The following is a 15,264-nucleotide window of genomic DNA, read 5'->3' as shown; positions in this document are numbered from 1 at the left end:
TGTGTGTGTGTGTGTGTGTGTGTGTGTGTGTGTGTGTGTGTGTGTGTTTGTGTGTGTGTATCATGCCTTCTTTATCCGTTGATGGGCACTTAGGTTGCTTCCATATCTTATCTATTGTAAATAATGCTGCAGTGAACATAAATGTCCATATATCATTTTGAGTTAGTGTTTTTGTAGTCTTTGGATAAGTATCTAGACGTGAGATACCTGGATCAGATGGTAGTTCTATTCTTAATTTTTTTTTTTTGAGGATCTCCATACTGTCTTCCATAGTGGCTGCACCAATTTACATCCCTACCAACAGTAATATAAGGGTTCCCTTTTCTCCACATCCTCACTATTATTTCATGCCTTTTTGATAAGAGCCATTCTGACAGCTGTGCTGGGACATCTCATTGTGGTTTTGATTTACATTTCCCTAACATTAGTGATGTTGAACATTCTTTCATGTGCCTGCTGGCCATCTCTGTGTCTTCTTTGGAAAACGTCTATTCAGCTCTCCTGCCATTTTTAGATCAGGTTATCGGTAGCAGAGATGTGAGCAAGTGCAGACTGTCACCCACAACAAAAGTCCTATGCTGATAAAAATTAATGTTAACCTGCATCAGATGGGCCCTGGCATGCCGGCCTTCCTAGATATCTTAGCAAAAAAGTCAGCAAACTTTCTCTGTGAAAGGCAAGATAGTATATATTTTGGCTTTGTGGGTCATATGGTCTCTGTTGTGACGACTCACCTCTATCCTTGTAGCTCAAAAGCAGCCACAGAAAAGCTATAAGATATGAATGTGACTGTGACTCAGTAAAACACATTTCCAAAATCAGACAGCAGCCCAACGTGGACCACAGGCTGCAGTTTGCTAACTCCTGCCTTAGTAGCTCTCTCTTAGGTTCTTCCTGGTGGATCCAGCTAACCCTCTCCATGGTCCTCACACCTCCCAAGTCATTCACAATTCCCTACTTGGGATGAAACACCAACTTGATCATTTCTATCAGTGTGAACTTCAGTTACTGACTTTGTATCCTTATGCCTCAGATGTCTGACCTGTGATCATTTGATTACCTCTGTTGTCATGAAGAATAAATTACATAATGCACATGAACCCTGCCATAGCAGTGTCAGGTTTACTGTTGTTTCTGTCTCTCATACTCTCTCGCTCTCTCTCTCCTTGGCTGTCCCAATTTTTTTTTATCCTATCTACACCTACTCATCATCCACATCTCAGCATAAACACAATTCAATTCTCTCAGGGAATCCTTCCCAATATCTGAATCTCCTATAACCCTGACTAGGTTATAGATCCAGCTACATGTTCAGACAGCTCCTCATATTTGATTGTAAACTTCATCATTTTGATAGTTTCTATTTTCTGATTGTTGATGTGCCCACCTAGCTAGGAACTCCCTGATGACAGACATCACTCTATCTTAACAAGAACTGGGCCTTCAAAACCAAGTACAAATCCTTATACAGGAGGAGACACTCAATATTGCTCCAATAAACCATAAATTAACTTCTCTATTCATTTTTTCTTTAAAACATGTATATTTTTCTGCCAGTGTATCTGAAGACCAAAACTTAAAACACGTTTTTAAAAAATTTTTTCTTTTTTTAAAACCACTTTTTAACTTTGCTGTACATGTAAAAAGCTGCACATAATTCATGTATACAGCCTGATAAATTGGGAATAAGTATACAGCCATGTCCCTTACCAAAATAAAGGGCATACACAAACTTTCAATTCTGCAAAATAATAACTTCAGGAGCTCTAATACAGAGCATAGTGCCTATAGCTAATAATACTGTGTTGTATATTTTAAATTTGCTAAGGGTGTAGCTCTTACGAGAAATATTCTTACCAAAAAAAGCAATAATAATATTTATTATTATTATTAATAACGGAGGCAGAAAAATACTTTGGAGGATGAGGGATATGTTTATTTATCGATTCTTTACCCACAAAGGCCAATATATTCTTTTATTTTTAACATCTTTATTACAGTAAAATTGCTTTACAATGTTGTGTTAGTTTCTGCTGTATAACAAAGTGAATCAGCTATATGTATACATATATCCCCATATCCCCTCCCTCTTGGGTCTCCCTCCCATCCTCCATATCCCACCCCTCTCCGTGGGCACAAAGCACTGAGCTGATCACCCTATGCTATGCGGCTGCTTCCCAGTAGCTATCTATTTTACATTTGGTAGTGTGTATATGTCAGCGCTACTCTCTAACTTACTCCCAACTTACATTTCCCACACCCCATGTCCTCAAGTCCATTCTCTACGTCTGTATCGTTATTCCTGTCCTGCACCTAGGTTTGTCAAAACCATTATTTTTTCTTCTTTAGATTCCATATATATATGTTAGCATATGGTATTTGTTTTTCTCTTTCTGACTTACTTCACTCTCTATGACAGACTCAAGGTCCATCCACCTCACTAAAAATAACTCATTTTTGTTTCTTTTTATGGTTGAGTAATATTCCATTGTATATATGTGCCACATCTTTTTCATCCTGTCATCTGTCGATGGACACTTAGGTTGCTTCCATGTCCTGGCTATTGTAAATAGAGCTGCAATGAACATTGTGGTACATTAGTCTTTTTGAATTATGGTTTTCTCAGGGTATATGGCCAAGAGTGGGATTGCTGGGTCGTATGGTAGTTCTATTTTTAGATTTTTAAGGAACCTCCGTACTGTTCTCCATAGTGGCTGTATCAATTTACATTCCCACCAAGAGTGCGAGAGGGTTCCCTTTTCACCACACCCTCTCCAGCATTTATTGTTTGTAGACTTTTGATGATGGCCATTCTGACCGGTGTGAGATGATATCTCAATGTAGTTTTGATTTGCATTTCTCTAATGATTAATGATATTGAACAGTCTTTCATGTGCTTGTTGGAAATCTGTATATCTTCTTTGGAGAAATGTCTATTTAGGTCTTCTGCCCATTTTTGGATTGGGTTGTTTGTTTTTTTGATTTTGAGCTGCATGAGCTGCTTGTAAATTTTGGAGATTAATCATTTGTCACTTGTTTCATTTGCAAATATTTTCTCCCATTCTGAGGGTTGTCTTTTCACCTTGTATATGGCTTCCTTTGCTGTGCAAAGCTCTTAACTTTCATTAGGTCCCATTTGTTTATTTTTGTTTTTATTTCCATTTCTCTATGAGGTGGGTCAAAAAGGATCTTGCTGTAATGTATGTCATAGACTGTTCTGCCTGTTTTCCTCTAAGAGTTTGACAGTGTCTGATCTTACATTTAGGTCTTTAATCCATTTTGAGTTTATGTTTGTGTATGGTGTTAGGGAGTGTTCTAATTTCATTCTTTTACATGTAGATGTCCAGTTTTCACAGCACCACTTATTGAAGAAGCTGTCTTTTCTCCACTGTATATTCTTGCCTCCCTTGTCAAAGATAAGGTGACCATATGTGTGTGGGTTTATCTCTGGGCTTTCTATCCTGTTCCATTGATTTATATTTCTGTTTTTGTGCCAGAACCATATTGTCTTGATTACTGTAGCTTTGTAGTATAGTCTGAAGTCAGGGAGCCTGATTCCTCCAGCTCCGTTTTGCTTTCTCAAGATTGTTTTGGCTATTCGGGGTATTTTGTGTTTCCATACAAATTGTGAAATTTTTTGTTCTAGTTCTGTGAAAAATGCCAGTGGTAGTTTGATAGGGATTGCATTGAATGTGTAGATTGCTTTGGGTAGTAGAGTCATTTTCACAATGTTGATTCTTCCGATCCAAGAACATGGTATATCTCTCCATCTGTTTGTATCATCTTTAATTTCTTTCATCAGTGTCTTTTAATTTTCTGTATACAGGTATTTTATCTCCTTCAGTAGGTTTATTCCTAGGTATTTTATTCTTTTTGTTGCAATGGTAAAAGGGAGTGATTTCTTAATTTCACTTTCATATTTTTCATCATTAGTGTATAGGAATGCCAGAGATTTCTGTGCATTAGTTTTGTATCCTGCTACTTTACCAAATTCATTGATTAGCTCTGGTAGTTTTCTAGTAGCATCTTTAGGATTCTATATCTATAGTATCATGTCATCTGCAAACTGTGACAGCTTTACTTCTTCTTTTCTTGTTTGGATTCCTTTTATTTCTTTTTCTTCTTTGATTGCTGTGGCTAAAACTTCCAAAACTATGTTGAATAATAGTGGTGAGAGTGGGCAACCTTGTCTTGTTCCTGGTCTTAGTGGAAATGGTTTCAGTTTTTCACCATTGAGGATGATGTTGGCTGTGGGTTTGTCATATATGGTCTTTATTATGTGGAGATAAGTCCCCTCTATGCCTACTTTCTGGAGGGGTTTTATCATAAGTGGGTGTTGAATTTTTTCGAAAGCTTTCTCTGCATCTATTGAGATGACCATATGCTTTTATCCTTAATTTTGTTAATATGGTGTATCACATTGATTGATTTCCGTATATAGAAAAATCCTTGCATTCCTGGGATAAACCCCACGTGATCATGGTGTACAATCCTTTTAATGGGCTGTTGGATTCTGTTTGCTAGTATTTTGTTGAGGATTTTTCCGTCTATGTTCATCAGTGATATTGGCCTGTAGAGTCCTTTCTTTGTGACACCTTTGTCTGGTTTTGGTATCAGGGTGATGGTGGCCTCGTAGAATGAGTTTGGGTGTGTTCCTCCCTCTGCTATATTTTGGAAGAGTTTGAGAAAGATAGGTGTTAGCTCTTCTCTAAATGTTTGATAGAATTCGCCTGTGAAGCCTTCTGTTCTTGGACTTTTGTTTGTTGGAAGATTTTAAATCACTGTTTCAATTTCAGTGCTTGTGATTGGTCTGTTCATATTTTCTATTTATTCCTGGTTCAGTCTCGGAGGGTTGTGCATTTCTAAAAATTTGTCCATTCCTTCCAGTTTGTCCATTTTATTGGCATATAGTTGCTTGTAGTAATCTCTCATGATCCTTTGTATTTCTGCAGTGTCAGTTGTTACCTCTCCTTTTTCATTTCTAATGCTATTGATTTCAGTCTTCTTCCTTTTTTTCTTGATGAGTCTGGCAATGCTTGATCAATTTTCTTTATCTTCTTAAAGAACAAGCTGTTAGTTTTATTGATCTTTGCTATTTTGGGTTTTTTTTTTGTTCTATTTCATTTATTTCTGCTCTGATCTTTATGATTTCTTACCTTCTGCTAACTTTGGGTTTTGTTTGTTCTTCTTTCTCTAATTGCTTTAGGTGTAAGTTTAGTTTGTTTATTTGAGATTTTTCTTGTTTCTTGAGGTAGGATTGTATTGCTATAAACTTCCCTCTTAGAACTGCTTTTGCTGCATCCTTTAGGTTTTGGGTCGTCATGTTTTCATTGTCATTTTTTTCTACGTATTTTTGATGTCCTGTTTGATTTCTTCAGTGATATCTTGGTTATTTAGTAGCATATATATATATACATATATATATGTATATATATATACATATATATATGTATATATATACATATATATATTATTATTATTATTTTTTTTTGCGGTACATGGGCCTCTCACTGTTGTGGCCTCTCCCATTGCGGAGCACAGGCTCCAGATGCACAGGATCAGCGGCCATGCCTCATGGGCCCAGCCACTCCGTGGCATGTGGGATCTTCTTGGACCGGGGCACAGACCCGTGTCCCCTGCATTGGCAGGCGGACTCTCAACCACTGCACCACCAGGGAAGCCCCAGCATATTTTTTAGCATCCATTGTGTTTCGATTTTTTACATTTTTTTCCCCCTCTAATTGATATCTAGTCTCATAGCGTTGTGGTCGGAAAACATAGTTGAAACGATTTCAATTTTCTTAAATTTACCAAGGTTTATTTGTGACCCAAGATGTGATCTGTCCTATAGAATGTTCCATGAGCACTTGAGAAGAAAGTGTACTCTGCTGTTTTGGGGTGGAATGTCTATAAATATCAATTAAGTTCATCTTGTTTAAGGTGTCATTTAAAGCTTGTGTTTCCTTATTATTTTCATTTTGGATGATCTCTATTGGTTAAAGTGGGGTTTAAAGTCCACTAATATGATTGTGTTACTGTCGATTTCTCCTTTTATGGCTGTGAGCATTTGCCTTATGTATTGACGTGTTCTGGTGTTGGGTGCATAAATATTTACAATTGTTATATCTTCTTCATGGACTGATCCCTTGATCATTATGTAGTGTCCATCTTTGTCTGTTGTAATAGTTTTTATTTTAAAGTCAATTTTGTCTGATGTGAGAATTGCTACTCCAGCTTTCTTTTGATTTCCATTTGCATGGAATATCTATTTCCATCCCCTCACTTTCAGTCTGTATGTGTCCCTAAGTTTGAAGCAGGTCTCTGTGGATAGCATATATACAGGCCTTGTTTTTGTAACCATTCAGCCAGTCTATGTCTTTTGGTTGGAGCATTTATTTTATATATGTTTAAGGTAATTATTGATATGTGTGTTCCTATTACCATTTTCTTAATTGTTTTGGGTTTGTTTTCGTAGGTCTTTTCCTTCTCTTGTGTTTCCTGCCTGGAGAAGTTCCTTTAGCAGCTGTTGTAAAGCTGCTTTGGTGATGCTGAATTCTCTTAGCTTTTGCTTGTCTGGAAAGGTTTTAATATCTCCGTCTAATCTGAATGAGTTCCTTGCTGGGTAGAGTAATCTTGGTTGTAGGTTTTTCCCGTTCATCACTTTAAATATGTCCTGCCACTCCCTTCTGGCTTGCAGAGTTTCTGCTGAAAGATCAGCTGTTAACCTTATGGGGATTCCCTTGTTTTTTTATCTATTGCTTTTCCCTTTCTGCTTTTCATAATTTTTCTTTGTATTTAATTTTTGATAGTTTGATTAATATGTGTCTTGGTGTGTTTCTCCTTGGATTTTTCCTGTATGGGACCCTCTGCACTTCCTGGACTTGACTGACTCTTTTCTTTTCCATGTTAGGGAAGTTTTCAACTATAATCTGCTCAAATATTTTCTCAGCCCCTTTCTTTTTCTCTTCTGCTTCTGGGACCCCTATAATTCGAATGTTGGTGCGTTTAATGTTGTCCCGGAAGTCTCTGAGACTGTCCTCAGTTCTTTTCATTCTTTTTTCTTTATTCTGCTCTGCAGTAGTTATTTCCACTATTTAATCTCCAGGTCACTTATCCATTCTTCTGCCTCAGTTATTCTGCTATTGTTCCTTCTAGAGAAGTTTAATTATTGTGTTGTTCACCATTGTTTGTTTGCTCTTTACTTCTTCTAAGTCCTTTTTAAACGTTTCTTGTATTTTCTCCATTCAATTTCCAAGATTTTGGATCATCTTTAGTATCATGATTCTGAATTCTTTTTCAGGTAGACTGCCTACTTCCTCTTCTTTTGTTTGCTCTGGTGGGTTTTCACCCTGCCCCTTCATCTGCTGCATATTTCTGTCTTCTCATTTTGTTTAACTTACTGTGTTTGGCGTCTCCTTTTTGCAGGCTGCAGGTTTGTAGTTCCCATTGTTTTTGCTGTCTGCCCCCAGTGGGTAATGTTGGTTCAGTGGCTTGTGTAGACTTCCTGGTGGAGGGGACTGGTAAGGCCAATATATTCTTGAATCTCCTTCCACCTCTCTCATAGATGCTGGCTCCACACAGACAAAGGATTTATATGGACCTTTCTTGGCCCTGTCTGCACCATCTTCTCTGTGAGTAATGGATGACATCAGAGCATCCTTCCTATCTGGTTGAGCATGAATCAAAAGCAGAGGTGTAAAGAGGAGTATAGGCAGAGTGACCAGTTTTTCCAGTTTGTTCAGGAATGAGTGGACACCCAGGATGCAGAAATTTCCACTTTAAAACCAAGAAGGATTGTTTCCTTAGACACGGGACTTTCAGTGTTTAAAGATGTAAATTCCCATGCAAACTGAGTTACTGGGTGTTGGGTCTGGTGTTCTATGACTGTAGTGAAATAAAAAACCTTCCTACCTGCTGGTTTAGGTGTTGGATGAGCCAGGAGGAACATTTAGCAGGTGTGGATGTATTCAATATGCCTTATGGTGTTTCTGCAGATTAATTTCCTGATAACCTTCTGGATTGTGAAAAACAAGCTCTCAACACTGATGATGTCCACTCTCTGGATCACTAGGTGAGATGGGTCAGAGGTACACATTGCTCCTCATAAAAAGCATGACCCGGGAGTGAGGCCATACGGTTCCAAGCTCCTGATGTACATTCACAGGAATTCTAAGCAGACTTGAGGGAAGATGTACAGCCACACACCTTGGAAGTTCAGATACAGTGTTTTTCTGCTGACACCCAAGCCGGAAACATTCCATTCGTCTATAACCCAAAAATGAAACTACCTCAGCTACAAAGAGAATTCACTTTGTTCTGAAAAACAGGGATTACTACCATGGCTCTATGAGAAAGGTCCTGAGAACATTTACATCCTTATAAACCACTTAGGAAATTACATACCTGACCCAGAACCCAGGATGCCCTTTCCTGCCCATACCTTTATTTAAGCTCCTCCTGCTACCCTCAATCACACTGCACTACCTGATGAAATCAGGTTCATTAGCCACATATCACATCTTCTAAGAGGCTAGGGATGTGCTTTGCTTTCCTCAAGTTTACAAAGAATGAATCATCTGGGCAAAGCATGCTCTGGGTCAGTTCACAGAGAGGAAAAGGATAGGAAGAGCATTGGAGGGACCAAGGACAGAGGTACCTAATATTCACAAATTAATCATTGACCATTTGTATTTGGCTTTCCAGTAGACTGTAAGGTTTGTGAAAACAAAAATCTTGCCCTTGTTATTTTTAATGCACAGGGTCCAACACATAGCCAGGTGTACAGAACATCCACAGTAATATCGGTTGATTGAAACTGGGGATATTCATGCAACATCATATTACTGAAACCCACATTATGAAGTGTCACTACGAACTTCAGTCCAAGTCTAAATGCCATCCAGGATCGAAAAAGCATTTCTTTTCGAGAATCATTGACAGTAAATATCAGAGTGGCCACAACTCAGTCAGAGGCATCCATGGTGTAGAAAAGAAATGGCTTTGATTGTTTTGCTCAGGGTGCATCACGAGCCTCCTTTCGCTTCCTACCCAGGATGATGACATTTAAAGCCACAGCTCAGCTCTTCCTCTTGGGATGCACATGGTGTCTGGGAATCCTGCAGGTGGGACCGGCTGCCCACATCATGGCCTACCTCTTCACCATCATCAACAGCCTGCTGGGTGTCTTCATCTTCCTGGTGTACTGCCTCCTAAGCCATCAGGTATCACTGTCTGACTCCCACTCAAAACTCTTCCCATCCTCATTCCTCTCTGTTCTGACCCAGACCACGTTTTGCATCTACAGGTCAAAGAGCAGTACAGGACATGGTTCAAAAGGATGAAGAAAACCAAAGCCGAGTCTGAGGAGTACACATTCTCCAGCAAGACCTTGTCGGATCCCTCTAAACACAGTGTGGTAAGATCATGTACTGCTCCCAGAGCACTTCACTAAAAGATCCATTGAGCAGCACATGCTTATCATGCTGAATAATTGGATATAAAGCAGGTGATACCCTATGATAGCTCACAGTGGTTTACATCTAGACTCACCCAAGACATTCATCTATCATGAAAGAAAGTTTATAGGACATTCCTACCAAAAACAGCAGATTTCACTTTCTTCTCAAGTGTGCACAGAACGTTCTCCAAGATAGATCACATCTTGGGTCACAGATCAAGCCTCAGTAAATTTAAGAAAACTGAAATCATATCAAGCATCTTTTCTGTCCACAACGCTATGAGATTAGAAATGAGTAACAGGGAACAAAACGTAAAAAACACAAACACATGGAAGCTAAACAATACGTTACTAAATAACCAGGAGATCACTGAAGAAATCAAAGAGGAAATCAAAAAATACCTAGAGACAAATGACAATGAAAACACGACAATCCAAAACCTATGGGATGCAGCAAAAGCAGTTCTAAGAGGGAAGTTTATAGCTATACAAGTCTACCTCAAGAAACAAGAAAAATCTCAAATAAACAATCTAACCTTACACCTAAAGGAACTAGAGAAAGAAGAACAAACAAAACCCAAAGTTAGCAGAAGGAAAGAAATCATAAAGATCAGATCAGAAATAAATGAAATAGAAGCAAAGAAAACAATAGCAAAGATGAATAAAACTAAAAGCTGGTTCTTTGAGAAGATAAACAAAATTGATAAACCATTAGCCAGACTCATCAAGAAAAAGAGGGAGAGGACTCAAATCAATAAAATTAGAAATGAAAAAGGAGAAGTTACAACAGACCCCGCAGAAATACAAAGCATCCTAAGATACTACTACAAGCAACTTTATGCCAATAAAATGGACAACCTGGAAGAAATGGACAAATTCTTAGAAAGGTATAAACTTCCAAGACTGAACCAGGAAGAAATGGAATATATGAACAGACCAATCACAAGTAATGAAATTGAAACTGTGATTAAAATCTTCCAACAAACCAAAGCCCAGAACCATATGGCTTCACAGGCGAATTCAATCAAACATTTAGAGAAGAGTTAACACCTATCCTTCTCAAACTCTTCCAAAAATAGCAGAGGGAGGAACATTCCCAAACTCATTCTATGAGGCCACCATCACCCTGATACCAAAACCAGACAAAGATTTAACGAAAAAAAGAAAACTACAGGACAATATCACTGATGAACATAGATGCAAAAATCTTCAACAAAATACTAGCAAACAGAATCCAACAGCACATTAAAAGGATTGTACACCATGATCAAGTGGGGTTTATCCCAGGAATGCAAGGATTCTTCAATATACGCAAATCAATCTATGTGATACACCATATTATCAAATTGATGAATAAAAACCATATGATCATCTCAGTAGGTGCAGAAAAAGCTTTTGACAAAATCCAACACCCATTTATGATAAAAACTCTACAGAAAGTAGGCATAGAGGGAACCTACTTCAACAGATAAAAGCCATATATGACAAACCCATAGCCAACATCGTTCTCAATGGTGAAAGACTGAAACCATTTCCTCTAAGATCAGGAACAAGGCAAGCTTGCCCACTGTCACTACTATTATTCAACACAGTTTTGGAGGTTTTAGCCACAGCAATCAGAGAGGAAAAAGAAACAAAAGGAATCCAAATTGGAAAAGAAGTAAAGCTGTCACTGTTTGCAGTAACATGATACTATACACAGAGAATCCTAAAGATGCCACCAGAAAACTGCTAGAGCTAATCAATGAATTTGGTAAAGTAGCAGGATACAAAATTAATGTACAGAAATCTCTTGCATTCACATACACTAATGATGAAAAATCTGAAAGAGAAATTAAGGAAACACTTCCATTTACCACTGCAACAAAAAGAATAAAATACCTAAGGATAAACCTACCTAAGGAGCCAAAAGACCTGTATGCAGAAAACTATAAGACACTGAAGAAAGAAATTAAGGATGATACAAACAGATGGAGAGATATACCATGTTCTTGGATTGGAAGAATCAACATTGTGAAGATGACTATACACCCAAAGCAATCTACAGATTCAATGCAATCCCTATCAAACTACCAATGGTATTTTCCCCAGAACTAGAACAAAAAGCTTCACAATTTGTATGGAGACACAAAAGACCCCAAATAGCCAAAGCAATCTTGAGGGAAAGGAAAAAAAAACGGTGCTGGCAGAATCAGTGCCCTGACATCAGACTCTACTACAAAGCCCCAGTAATTAAGATAATATGGTACTAGCACAGAAACAGAAATATAGATCAGTGTAAAAGGATAGCAACCCCAGAGATAAACCCACGCACATATGGTCACCTTACCTTTGGTAAAGGAGGCAAGAATATACAATGGAGAAAAGACAGCCTCTTCAATATGTGGTACTGGGAAAACTGGACAGCTACAGGTAAAAGTATGAAATTAGAACGCTCCCTAACACCATATACAAAAATAAACTCAAAATGGATTAAAGACCTGAAATGTAAGGGCAGACACTCTAAAACTCTTAGAGGAAAACATAGGCAGAACAATCAATGACATAAATCACAGCAAGGTCCTTTTTGACCCACCTCCTAAAGAAATGGAAATAAAAACAAACAAATAGGACCTAATGAAACTTAAAATCTCTTGCACAGCAAAGGAAACCATAAACAAGTCGAAGAGACAACCTCAGAATGGGAGAAAATATTTGCAAATGAAGCAACAGACAAAGGATTAATCTCCAAAATATACAAGCAGGTCATGCAGCTCAATATCAAAAAAACAAACAACCCAATCCAAAAAATGGGCAGAAAACCTAAATAGACATTTCTCCAAGAAGATATACAGATTGCCAATAAACACATGAAAGGATGCTCAACATCACTAATCATTAGAGAAATGCAAATCAAAACTGCAATGAGGTATCACCTCACACCGGTCAGACTGGCCATTATCAAAAAATCTACAAACAATAAATGCTAGAGAGGGTGTGAAGAAAAGGGAACCCTCTGTTGGAGGCAATGTAAATTGATACAGCCACTATGAGAACAGTATGGAGGTTCCTTAAAAAACTATAAATAGAACTACTATACGACCCAGCAATCCCACTCCTGGGCATATACCCCAAGAAAACCATAATTCAAAAAGAGACATGTACCACAATGTTCATTGCAGTACTGTTTACAATAGCCAGGACATGGAAGCAACCTAAGTGTTGATTAACAGATGAATGGATAAAGAAGATGTGGCACACATGTACAATGGAATTTTACTCAGCGTAAAAAGAAATGAAATTGAGTTATTTTTAGTGAGGGGGATGGATCTACAGTCTGTCATACAGAATGAAGTAAGTCAGAAAAAGCAAACAAATACTGTATGGTAACACATACATATGGAATCTAAAAAGAAAAAAAAAAAGGTTCTGATGAACCTAGGAGCAGGACAGGAATAAAGACACAGATGTAGAGAATGGACTTGTGGACACAGGGAGGGGGAAGCATAAGCTGGGACGAAGTGAGAGCGTAGCATTGACATATATATACTACCAAATGTTAAATAGATAGCTAGTGGGAAGCAGCTGCATAGCACAGGGAGATCAGCTCGGTGCTTTGTGACCACCTAGAGGGGTGGGATAGGGAGGCTGGGAGGGAGACGTAAGTGAGAGGGGATATGGGGATATATGTATACATATAGCTGATTCACTTTGTTATACAGTAGAATCTAACACAACATTGTAAAGCAATTATACTCCAATATAGATGTAAAAAAAATAAAATTTAATTAAAAAAAGAATAAACTGCTGATAATGTGACAAAGATAAATTTCATGGGCACTATATTAAGTGAAAACACCAGACACCAGGCACCAGACACAAGAAATAGAACCATATACTGTGTGGTTCTATTTCTCTGAACAGGAAAAACAGATTTATGGTGATAGAAGTCAGAATACTGGTTACCTCTGATGATGGGGCTTATTGACTGGGGTAGGGCCCAAGGGAAACTTCTGGGGAGATAAAATATTTTATATTTGATGTGGGTGGTATAGACATATATAAAATTCATTAAGGTATACACTAAAACTTATGAAATTTTACCTAATTTATGCCTCAATTAAAGAACTTTAAAACACAAAAATAGAATCATGTGAGTACAGGTTAAAATGGAGAATGGCCCCCTGGGGTGAAGCTCTGTAGAAAGAGCCAGACTCTGTCACTTACTACCTTACATACCTCTGTAAACTCACCTCAACTTTCCAGGCCTCAGTTTCCTCATCTGTGAATTGGGGATAATAACCAGTACCTTCCTGAAAGTCTGTGAGGACTAAATAACCTAAAAGATACGAAGTTTAGGGTAGTAGCTACTATCTAGTAATAATAAGCACTAAATAATTATTTGCTAGTATGATGATGAATGGTTGAATATTCATTGCTAGGGAGAAAGATGGTCACTATAAGAATAAAAGGAACAATTATCTGGAAACTTATAAAATGTCAAAAATATTTTCATTTAATTCCATTTCTTCAAAATATATGAAACTTAAAATTGACAGAATTACAAGACTTATTCAGTAATCCATACTTATGGTGGGAGAGTATCATATACTGAGAGGCTTCTCAGTATATGATAGATCAGAAACTGCTAAGGACTGTATGTTTGTGCTCCCCAAAATTCACATGCTGAAGCCTCAGCCCCAAGAGGATGGTATTAAGAGGTGGGGCCCTTGGGATGTAACTAGGTCATGGGGATGTAGCCTTCATGAATGGGATCAGTGCCCTTATTTATATAGAGACCCCAGAGAGCTCTCTTGCTCCCCTTCTGCCACATGAGGACACAGCGAGAGTATGGCCATCTATGAACCAGGAAGTGGGCCCTCACCAGATGTCAAATCTACCAGCCTTGATCTTGGACTTCCAGCCTCCAGGACTGTGAGAAATAAATTTCTGTTGTTTATTAGTTACCCAGTCAACAGTATTTTTGTTATAGCAGCCTGAGCTAAGACAGAGACCAATATTTTAAAATGTGTAAAAGACTTTTAAACACAAATAATATGCTCCATCTAGTGAATATATGTAGAATACATTGATTTCAACTACCCACGAAGCATTTATAAAAATTGACCATATACTAAGTGCACCAGTTAGAGACTGCATTCAGCCATAATAAACCCATCCCTGCCTTCCCCCAGCCTCCCCCCAAAAAAGACAATGTCATGTACCAGCAAGAGGTACATCTTATTCGTGTAACAGAATGTCCAGAAATAAACAATCCAGGGCTGGTACAGCCATACAAGGACACCAACTGGGGAACCAGGATGGTTGTGACTTCTGGCCACACTCTCTTTAGCCTGTGGCTTTCACCCTCATGGTCACAGGATGGCTCCTCTAGCCCTGGACACGGTGTCTGCTTGTACAGAAGAAGGAGAGGGATCTGGCTAAATGAAACCACTCCTTTGCAACATCTTTCCCAGGACTCACACCCAGCGATGTCTCATACTGGCCAGGACTGGAGGATGTGGCCTCGCCTGGCAGCAAGGACAGGAAGATGGAGGTGTTTTAATAGTGCACATTCCCTGATGGTGTTGTGGTTTGAATGATGCCCCCACAAAAGATATGTCCACCTGGAAACTATGGATGTGATCTGATTTGGAAAAGGGTCTTTGCAGATGTAATTAAAGATCTCGAGATGAGACCATCCTGGATATCTGGGTGGACCCTAAATCCAATGACAAGTGTCCTTATAAGAGACAGAAGAGGAGAAGACACAGACACACAGAGGAGAAGTCCATTTGAAAACGGAGGCAGAGATGGGAGAGAGGCTG

The 15,264-nt window shown here is 38.5% G+C and overlaps 1 protein-coding gene across 1 annotated transcript in view; it reads left to right on the top strand.

Moving 5' to 3' along the window:
* The window catches only part of LOC113608890 (adhesion G protein-coupled receptor E2-like), a 20,574-nt gene extending 5,743 nt beyond the window's left edge, over window positions 1–14,831 (top strand). The window contains exons 5-9 of the mRNA XM_027085855.1: window positions 7,565–7,631; window positions 7,995–8,071; window positions 9,053–9,221; window positions 9,305–9,415; window positions 14,790–14,831. Coding sequence (XP_026941656.1) covers window positions 7,565–7,631; window positions 7,995–8,071; window positions 9,053–9,221; window positions 9,305–9,415; window positions 14,790–14,831 — 466 coding nt within the window. The remainder of the gene's footprint in view (window positions 1–7,564; window positions 7,632–7,994; window positions 8,072–9,052; window positions 9,222–9,304; window positions 9,416–14,789) is intronic.
* The last annotated feature ends 433 nt before the right edge of the window (window positions 14,832–15,264 follow it).

The sequence above is a fragment of the Aethalodelphis obliquidens genome, unplaced genomic scaffold, assembly GCF_003676395.1.
Source record: "Aethalodelphis obliquidens isolate GAN/ISIS:26980383/991018 unplaced genomic scaffold, ASM367639v1 scaffold53, whole genome shotgun sequence".
Lineage (NCBI taxonomy): Eukaryota > Metazoa > Chordata > Mammalia > Artiodactyla > Delphinidae > Aethalodelphis > Aethalodelphis obliquidens.
Note: the sequence above shows the minus strand (reverse complement) of the source record. Positions and strands in the feature narration are given on the sequence as shown.